At 38.9% G+C, this 10,810-nt stretch overlaps 1 protein-coding gene across 4 annotated transcripts in view; it reads left to right on the forward strand.

Annotated features, from left to right (window-relative positions):
• The window catches only part of LOC117819899 (cadherin-22-like), a 357,260-nt gene extending 350,985 nt beyond the window's left edge, over positions 1-6,275 (forward strand). For all 4 annotated transcript variants that reach the window (XM_034693427.1, XM_034693417.1, XM_034693444.1 and 1 more), the window contains one exon: positions 4,498-6,275. In XM_034693427.1, coding sequence (XP_034549318.1) covers positions 4,498-5,042 — 545 coding nt within the window. In that variant the 3' untranslated portion in view covers positions 5,043-6,275. The remainder of the gene's footprint in view (positions 1-4,497) is intronic.
• Positions 6,276-10,810: the final 4,535 nt, after the last annotated feature.

Here is a 10,810-nt window from a genome sequence, read left to right on the forward strand (position 1 = left end):
GTTCAGAGCATCAAACAATCGCTGCCGTCCCAGACAGCACAGGCCTTGTGATAATTGATGGTCTTTTTATCTCACTGGACTTGTAGGCATTTGTTTTAGAGAACAGGCTATCTGTTCCACAAGATGCATGGTGCCTACTGGTTAATGATCTATCTAAATGTCCCTTCACTGGCATCACTTCAGAGTAGTCGCTCAGTGTCCCCTGCAGAAAGGAAGGGAAAAAAGACAGGTTTCTATCAAATGTTACACAGCCTGAACTGACTGACCTTAAGTGGGGCACACACTACAAGATAATCAGGCCCACAAAAGTCAGCTAAGGCCTGATTTTTTTGATGGTTCTCAAGATTACCTTGCCAGATTTTCCTGTGATTTGAGGTATGTCAAGAGGGGTTTTACTACCTCCTTGTTTGGAAGATAATCAGGCCGCACTGATTTGAAATTGTCAAGATTGAACATGCTCAATGTTTTTAAACCAGAAATACGGTTGTTTGGTGGGAGCCAAACAGCAGAGCATGAACTCTGTGGATTGTCACGTCAAGCTTACTGAAAAAGGAAGCACAATAAGGGCAGCTATAGCAACAATATCGGAGCGAAGTTCGATGTACGTTAGAGGTAAAGTAATAACTTAAGGCAACAACACATGCTCCTGTTAAACTAACCACAATCAAACCGACAAGGAGAGGAGTTAAAACAGAAATTGCTAATGCAGTGGATGCACCAGATAGCTAAGCAGCTGGCAATATTTAACTTAACCATCCTGTCATCCACCATGTTTGTTTACCTCAAACATACGTGTAACCGCAAGATTTTGCTCCCAGTTTTAAAAATCGGGACTTTGGATAGAGGCTGATTTTAAGAATATTTTAGTGTTGGCCAGTTTTTAAAAACACATCCCTCTGCCAACAAAACTAATTTACTAAAGAGGAAAAATGTCATCTATTCATCTGAGTACTCATGACAGAGGCTCATTAATAATTTAAGCCTGGTTTTAGCACCAATGTTAAATAGTTCTTAGCATTTATTAGAAAAACTAAAAGGCCACTCAAAACTGTTTTTTTAAAAGACACATGCAAACTAATTTGTGACTAATTCAGATGATAATTTTGAAGTGAGAGAGCATGACTGGAAATATTCATAGGAAAAAATCACATTTGTGATTTGGAGAGAAGGCTAAAAGTGCTAATCCATTACCAGCTAGTTCACACTTATAATACAAAGGAATAAAGCTTTTCAAGTCAAAGTGTGGTTGTACGGGCTAACTTTCTTGTATTACTGAATTTTGTCAGATGAATCAGATTGAGCTCTGACATTGTGTTCCTTTTTAAGCTGACAACACACTTGACCACTTTTCTTTGCAGACCTCATTATTTTACCTGGAAGACAAACTTTTGTCAGGACCAGCTGTCAGCTACCTTCTTAGTGTTTTAAGTTTGCAATTCGTTATTCACCGGTCTCTGCAACACTTCTTTGAACCACCTACAAGATGCTGCCAATATGCTACTGACACAATCATAAAGGCGGTCTCATGTCACACACAACCTCATGTCTTTGCACTGGCCTCCAATTAAATTCAGATTCAGGTTCTCAATGTTGCGTTTAGAGTGGTGAATGGACCAACACCTGCTTATATTAAAGATCTGCTTAAGATATGTAACTCAGGGATCAGGGTTTGCTTGTTTCTCAGACCAGACTCAAAGCTATGAGAGACTTTGGGTTTGAGGTTGTCGCTGCCAAACTTTGGAATAGCCTTTCACTTGATGTCTGCTTTGATGTAGCAGTTTGTTTTTGATATAATTTAAAATCTATTTGATTCAACTTTTAATCTTTTATTGAGAAGCATCTTTGTTAACTTACTTACTTACTTACTTACTTACTTACTTACTTACTTACTTACTTACTTACTTACTTACTTACTTACTTACACCATGGAACTTTTAAAGTTTGATAGATGTGAGATTTATTTAGCTAGCTAGCCTGATTATGAATAGCTCAGCTAGCAGCTCTCAAAGCCTGGCTGAAGACCATCATGGAGACAGAGTCTTATGTAAAACTGCCTCATCAGTGTGAAGACAAAGAAACTTTTTAGATAATCCTACTAAAGATGAAACATTTTGAACCAAGACCCCTGATGTTATCATAGTCTAAATAAAAGCTGAGCATGTATAAACAAGCTAGCAGCAGCTTGCCTCCTGACAGGTGTTAGCATCTGATGAGAACTGATATGGACTTATACTGTTTTTTTAAGTGTTTTAAAATGTTTTATTCTTTAAGTTTGTTTGTTTGAAAGAGGAAGAGTCCACTGTGGATATGTTGGCTTTGGTATTAAGAACCCTTGAGAAAACTAAAGAGCCATTAATAGGCTTGTTTTGTACAGTGTATCCCCTCCCTTTTTGTACTGTTGCTCCTGAATTTCTCTGACTGAAACGGAGCAAACAACAAAGACTAAGGTATAGAGATAAAATTCAAACTGACTTTGTTCTAATGTTGTAGATATGTTTTGTCTATTTTGTATTTAAGACATGTTCGTCACAATCCCTCCCTGCCCACATTCACTGACCTACAGTATTCTTCATCAATCAGTCAAACAGAGGCTTTATTACTTCTTGTAAGACTTTTGTGAATAGAGCTGTTCATCATCTTTTCCAAATGCCTGTACATGCATTATTCATTCATGACTACATGCAATATGTTTTTATTTTCATTGAACATGGCATTTCACGTTGCTGCATGTCTGGTGGAGGTTTCTACAGGGAGGGTGTAGCCCCTGAGAGGGATTGAATTAGACAGGGAGGTGGGTATCTGAGTTAAATGAGACTTGTCTAATCACAAATGCAGGCAGTAATTAAAATAACTAAGCTGAAATTAAAGCCTTGTTGATTTATCTGTAAATAAAGCCCTTGTTTTCCTCTTTTTCCATTAGCCTGTAATGTGATCCGTCTATTGTTTTCCCGTTCTTTAATCCAACATTCATTCTCCAGACATTCTTTCTCTTTTTAGGTTGTTGCCTCTGGTTTAAAACAGTGATGAAATCAGATTGTTTTTTTCTTGACTTGACTTGGATGAGTATTGATATTCAGATTGGTCTCCATTAGGCCTTTTGAATCATATTTCTAGGCGAGGCAATCAGGATTGTGAAAAATCAATGCTCATGCATTTGAAATGTAAAACCTGATAATATATTATCATCCCCTGCTGTGCCTTTGTCCTGAGAGGTGAAATCAAAGTTACAGCAGGAGTAATTTGAAACTTTCCCAGAGAAAGTATTCGCAAATGCATCATGCACAGTGCATGCTTGATGTGTCGCACCACACAGTATTTACACATTTAGGACAATTACTTTCTTCAGCTGGTTTCGTTACGATATATTCCCTGAATCTGGGTTTGTTAATTGATCATGTGAGGGATAATGTATGGTTAGCTGGTAGTTATGGGTAATAGAATCCTGAATCCCTTAACTACCTTAATTACCCTTAACATTATCCCTCTTGTTACCCGGCTACTAACATAAGATACAGACACGTTCACAAAAAACATTGATTAAGAGATTATTGTATAGATCTAAAATGATTTATTTACACAGTTTTAAAAAAATATTCACTGTGATTCTGCAGCAGTTAGCGTTCCATGGCAAAGGATTCTTATCTGCGTTTCCAGACGATTTAACATGAAACTGTCCTCATTCAGCTCTCCTTCTTCTCTGAGCTTTGCGGTTCACACACCTTTAGAAATAAATGAGGTAAATGGTTTAAGTTTCTTTTTAGCGACCAGTAATCTAAAGTTTTACTCACTTTCTCTGCTACCGTTGCTAATATTGCTGGACAGAATCCGATAGGAAAAAGTCTGTAGCCCGCTGATTTTGTATGCTAACCAAAACTAACATTTTAGCCACATTGTTTTGATGTGAACGGTTTTACCTCCCCTTACGGTTTATGATGTCAACAAGCAGAAGCAATATGTGCCAAAACTTTTTTCTGTGGATTGATTTGACATGACGTGTGATCAGTTTGGCTCTAGAGTTGATCACGTTATTGAAAGTTAATATTGTCAAGGGGTTGTCAAAGGGTTTTGACCAATCAATATCAAGTATCTTACACAGCCGAGAGATCAGTAAGAGACCTGAGTAATAATCTTTGTTAAGAGGAAGGGGAATTCTATTTCTGCATGCAAGCACTTTAAACTCAGCCTGTCAACACTGAATCCATGTAGTGCAGATAAAGCAACATATTTCACTTGCTTGTAATGCCAGTTTATTAAATCCCCTTGAATGGGAACCCTTTCATGGCTTTATCTAATCCTACTGTTCCGTTTGATATATACAAATACATGTTTAACCATTATAAAGTTTGTTGTCAACACAAGAAGATCTTCATGTGCCAGCACAAAAATAAAATCAAGCTGTTCTTTGTTAACTTATTTAAAAAACATGTGCATATCTGTGGGATTATAATCATGCTCATTCTCTCTCTCCGTGTCTTGTTTTGTTTCCCTCACCATCAGTCCTTGTCTTACTCATCCTGACCCTGAAACGCCACAGGAAGGGCCAGAGGATGGCGGAGGACGAGGAGGACATGAGGGATAACGTCATCAAGTACAACGACGAGGGCGGAGGGGAGCAGGACACTCAGGCGTATGACATGAGCGCGCTGAGGAACCTCTATGACTTCCCTGAGGCCAAGAGCTGTGACTCTGGCCCGGACATCCGCTCCCTGCCACAGTGGATACAGGCTAACCGAGTGGGCGGCAGCGGCGGTGCGGAGGGGGCTGCAGCAGCGGCCGCCGCAGCTGCAGACTTCTCTCTTTTCAAAGGTTACATCCGGAAGAAGGTGGAGCAGGCCGACGCCGACCTGTCTGTGCCGCCGTATGACTCCTTCCAGACGTACGCCTTTGAAGGCAACAGTTCACCAGCACTGTCACTCAGCTCCATCCACACGCTGTCCACCACCTCAGAGCAGGATTTCTCCTACCTCAACGACTGGGGGCCACGTTTCAGGCAACTGGCGGGCTACTATGCTCCAGGAAAGCCTGAGGAGGAAGGGTCCTAGCACAGCTCCTGCTCTGCAAAGAGACGTTTAAAACTCCCTTATCTTCCTCCTTCTTTTTTCTCTGCCTCCTTTTGTCCCTCTCTTGCACATCAGAGCAGGCACTGTGTACTCCTTTAGGACAGAGCACCAACTCTTCAAAGTGAAAAAAGTCACAGTGACAAACTTCGAACTGAAGTTTTTTTACAGCGTTTGATTCTCGGGAGAGTTTTTGGACATTACCATGAAAGCTCCGGGGATGAGAAAGAGAAAAGACTGAGATATGCGGTCGCCAAAATTGCCATTTAGTGTGCAGGACTAGGACCATGAATGAGAACCTTTATTTCAAGCTATGGGACTTTTTCATAGTTTAGAGTATAAGCAGTACGCAGGTAAGGTTAAATCATGCCAAGGCAAACTGACTGACAAACACTTATTTATTGAAAAAGGAGGAAATATTTATGTATTTATTGTTTTTACGTATTTATTTATTTATTTGGATCATAATCATTATGGCAACTGTACAGGTGATTCTGCTGAAGCGGACACTACAAAAAGAAACAAGGGATGACGCAGAAAGGGAAAGACTGCAGAGGACCGTACTGGTGCAGAGGTGACATCTGGGTCATATAAAAACTACACTCTGGAAAATATTTGTATTTATTTTCTATGACCACTTTTGTAAAATAATCAAGTTTAAGACGGAGAGATGAAAGGCAGAGGAAAATGGAAAGGGGAGAGCAGAGCAGCAGAAGAAAAGAGCTGCCAGGTCAGTCTGAACGGTTCACACTGACATACTTTTGCTGTATTTTGCTGATTTATAAAAGAGGTTTTTCGAGGTCACAAACTGAGGACAATTGTGTGTGAACGGTTTCTTTTCTTATCCTCTCCACAGCCAATTGTAAGGCAATAAGGCACAAACCGCAACAGTGATTTAAGACAAACAAAATGACTGTTTTATGGAATTGGCTGGTGGCCAACATTATCCCGCAGGGAGCCAATTTTCATTCCAGAGTTGTGTGTGAATGTGTACGATACGTTCAACTCATTTTATATCCGGAGATGTTTGAATTTGCTTTTGATATTTTAAGGTTTTTTTGGGGTAAAGGGAGGGGATGGTTGTGTCTTTATAAGAGGGAGAAGGTTAAGGGTTAAACATGTTGAATGGACTGGTCACATACACCTGATATCCACAACCTCTTCAATGTCGACCTTAACTTGCAAATGTATGGAACATTTAAAAAAAGATCAAATAAATATTTAATTTTTTTTGGTAAAAACCTACATCTCTCTTTGTGTGTGGCACAAACTGAATTACTCTGAGATTTACTCAGTGTTTGAAAATGTGATGATAAAGTAAATAGAGCGTCCCTGTTCCTAATTATCCTTTGCCACTTGTTTGCTGAAGATGTCTCCTAAATTATGAATCATCCCAAAGCTGGCTCCTGTTTACACCAGAGCTGGATTCAGAGAGGAGTTCTAGATGGAAACAAAAAGAACCATATGACAGGCCAGAACCAAACAAAGACTCTTCTCTCAGCGCCGCTCCCTCCTGGATGCCTCCTGCCAAACTACAGTAATTGTCGCAGTCACCAGAGGATGCTGAGGCAGAAGAAGTTGCTTTCATCTTTATGATCTGCTGTTAAAAACGACCAGTCAGAAAGAGGCTGAGATTCACATCTAGTTTCTTTCATAACCGGGTTTCAAAGAGTATGTCAGCTCTTTTTTTTTTTGGTCATTAGTAGGTCTGCTGTATGCAATGATTGCAGAGAGCTGACATTGCGCTTTGTTTCAAACATAAATTATCCATCACTGATAAACAAAAATAAGCTTTTTCTAGACTTTTAAGTGTTTTTTTTACTGGGCTGGAGATGCAGCATTTTATAAAAATACAAGCTATTTCAGTATGCATACTCTTCTTTTATGTGTAGGAGTGTTGCAATCATTAGAAAAATAAAGGTTCTGCATGTGTGAAACAGGTTTTTTTTTTAAATCAGAGTATAATACACTCGAACTTTGAGGTTTTTCTTCTTTTAAAAGTATGAAAAGATGAATGGGCCACTCCATTTCCTTCAAGGACATTGATAAGGAAAAAAGATGACGCAGCATTAGGGCTGTGTTGTAGAAGAAATAAAAGAGATCTTGGGAATAAGGTCGTAAATTTACAAGATCAAAGTTGTAAATTTTCAAGAACAAAGTCGTAAATTTATGAGAATAAAGTCATAATTTTAGTCGACGTTAAGCAGAGATGTCATTTTGAAGGGGAAGATCAGGAGAGCAGCCAGCTGCCTGAGTTATAATAAGGAACACAGAGCATCTTGTGAAGTTATGCTTTAGAATAGGTTTCATAAATAATACTCAATCTTTTAGCACAACAGCGCCATGGTCGTAAGAATCAGGATTCAGAATAGATTGTACAAGACACTGAGTCTGTTATGAAGAAGGGCAAGATAAGAGACAGCTTGTACAACTTTGCAAGATGTCCACACTCCTCAGTTTAGTGCGGGTAGCTAGCTGCTCTTTTAATATCCCCCTATATGTTATTTAACAAAATTATTAATAATAGCCTTTAATGACAACTTCTCTTGTAAGAATGCAATTTTATTATTGTAAATTTACAAACTTCAATCTCATTCATTTACATGTTTAATCTTGAAAATGTGCAACTTTTTCCTCAAAAATGTTTGGACTTTTCATCTGGTTTATTTACGACTTACAACTAAGATCTTAATTTTTCATCTTTAATTTACAAGTTTGTTCTCGTAAATGAATGACTTTTTTCTTGAAAATGTATACCTTCAACCTTGAACATTTTCAAAGTTCTTCTCATGACATCCCAACTATTTTCTCCTAAATATAATTTTTTTTTCTCTTCTGACTTTTATTATTGTAAAATTATGACAAGACTTTCGTCATTTTAAAGTCTTAAAATTACGACTACATTCACGGATCTTTTTTTTTTTCATAATTAATGTGGCCCTATTACTAATCCCCAAAAACATCCCTACAATATCAGAAATAAATAAGCTCAACCTAAGTTGAAACTCTCCTTTTTTTAACCAATTCAATCTTGTTCTTTATTTCTGATGTGTTCTATTTGAAGCAAACTCTGTTCGGATGTATTGACCTAAGCTGCTACAGTGTATGTGCTTTTCATGAGTCTCTTTTTAAGGTCATGATTGAACCATCCATTATTAATAATTTCCTTTAAACCAACAGGGTTTGCTAACTCAGAAGCAAATGTCATGGTCTGTAGGAAAATACACAAATGTAGGTCAACGAGAGCTCAACAGTTACAGTCATACTGAAGGTGATGAGTACACGAGTCCCTTTAAAGAAACTGCACAAGACAATGCCGTCAGGACAGCCGTGGGTCATGTGGCTAATGTCGTTAGCGAGAAACAAGCACATCAGGGGTAGAAACTTTTCTTTGTTACTGTTTTTTCCTGCAAATGAGCTTTTCATTTGTCATAAAAATGTCATACTTTGCCTGCACATGAAAATATATAAGAATATTTCCATAAATGAGACATTTTCCCCAAACTCCAAGGGCAACATGAGGCTTGTCATTAGTTATGTAGATAGATGTTGATTGACAGATCTCCTGGGGGAAAGCTGCATGCACATTAAATTTCCTCCCCTCTTCTCTCTCTTCTTGGCCGGGTAATGACAATTGATTAAACATAGGGGGGAAATATGAATGTGCACTGCAGAAATATCAATCATATATAGCCTAATAGCTGAATAGCATACGTTATTTACTTTTCAGACGCACTCAAAACAAAGCTTTCACCTTCAACAGCGTAACAGCAAATCCATTTAGCTAAAAATGCAGTGCATAAGCAAACCTGACTTTGACACAGCAAATGCAAATGCAGCGCTCCGACAAGCTGAATTAATAAAGTGAGAGGATTATCACAGTTAGATGGAATTGACTGCGCACAAAAGCTGCACTCAGGTAAAGGACTGCATGAGTGTGTTCACAAAATGTCACATTTTTGAGGTCCTGTGAAGTATTTCATTGAAAGCGTGGAGAACGACCATGATTTTTTTGTTTGTTGTTGTTTTTGTTACTGCAGATTACTTAAGCCTGTGAGGATCATTCAATTCATTTCATGCAAATTAAATCAAAAACAGTAGTGCTGCTTATGTGTATAAAGAGGCAGGACCTTAAGAGCTTGAAAATCCAACATCCTTGTGAAATAAAGTGGCATAAAAAATAAACAAAGTAAGGTTATGAAAGCAGAATAATGTGATCAAATAAAAACCTGTCTCCCTTTTCTAAACCACTTAGCTAGTTTAGGGTCGCAATGTGGCCAAAGCTTTTTCCCAGCATGCATTGGGGAAAAGGCAGCCAACACCCCTGACAGGTCAGTGGTCTATCACAGAGCTAACACATATGGCTGTTAAGAGTTTCATCTTCGCCTAACCTTCATTGCTTTTGACAGAAAGGGAAACTTTGATACCACACAAACTCCAAAGAGGAAAGTGCCAAGACCTTTTTGCTTTGAGGCAACAATGCCCCCATCAAATAAGAACACAGCATCAAGAAATATGTTTTAAAGCAGTAAAGGTGCTATTGATTCTGTTATTGGCCAAGCTCTTCGGGCATGCTGTTCCAAATCACAGAGGCCCTGATGGAAAAAGCTAACTTATCCCTTCTTTTAATTCTAAATGTTGAATCAGGCAGGCGGTCCCAGCAGGAGGATCAGATGCTGTGCGGGGGCTAAAGGAGGGATCAAATTTGTGCTGTGTAGCCAGAGGCCAGGCCTGACCAGTCTTAGAAGGTGATCTGTGAAAACTACGTTAGCTTGAACTTTCTTGCTTTTTGCAGTCTTGTGACGCAGTGGATGGATTTGATTCATACTGTCACGAAAGAGCTGTGGTTTAATAAACACAGATATGAAGAAATGCCTACAAACATGTCTTTCACAGGCACCAGTTTGGCCTGGTGATAAACCCATGTGCCCCATATAAAGAGGCTGTGATTCCCAAGCAGGTTGCCTTAGTTTGCTTCCAACCTGTCCCTCCTTACTGTCCCTCTTCTGGGTCCCTGCTCTATACACTGTCCTATCCTCTCCAAATAGAGGCATAAAAGCCCCAAAATAAAAACAAGTCATTCACATTTTCCAATATCAACAAGAGCTGCACATGCTGCTGATCCCACTTAGGATAAATCACATCCTTATGTAGGATCCATCTTCTTACTGCTTTCCCTCGTGGTTTTGAAACCAAGGTGCTTTTAGCCAGCAGGTTTCCGAAATGACTCAAAAGTGGCGAAGATCCAAAGCAAGCAATGACCCTCTTTACTTTGCTTCCATCACAAAGCCAATTTTGTTTGAAGTCACACTTAGGCCTGCAATACACTGGGTGATTATATAAAAGTGGTGGTGGACTGTGAACTCAAAATGTATGAGTTTTTTACAACGCACAACCGTAATTGATCCCGAACGATGTGCTCATACTGAGCACTGATTGTTGACAACAACCTGAGTGCTCATACTGTACAGGTTAAATCAGGACAGAGCATTGACAGCAGTGAAAAAAGTTACTTCCAAAACTTCCATAAAAGAAAGATGCAATTACTACTACTAGATTACTACTCTGACAACAAATATGAAGTACCATTATCCCCTTCCTGACCACGTCAACAAAAACTAAAACAACAATCAATCAATCTTTATTTGTATATCGCCAAATCACAACAAACATTATCTCAAGACACTTTGACAAACATTGCAGGTCTAGACCGTAATCTATGTTATATTATTAACAAAGACCCAACTCCAAGA

This window comes from Notolabrus celidotus, chromosome 1 (assembly GCF_009762535.1).
Source record: "Notolabrus celidotus isolate fNotCel1 chromosome 1, fNotCel1.pri, whole genome shotgun sequence".
NCBI lineage: Eukaryota > Metazoa > Chordata > Actinopteri > Labriformes > Labridae > Notolabrus > Notolabrus celidotus.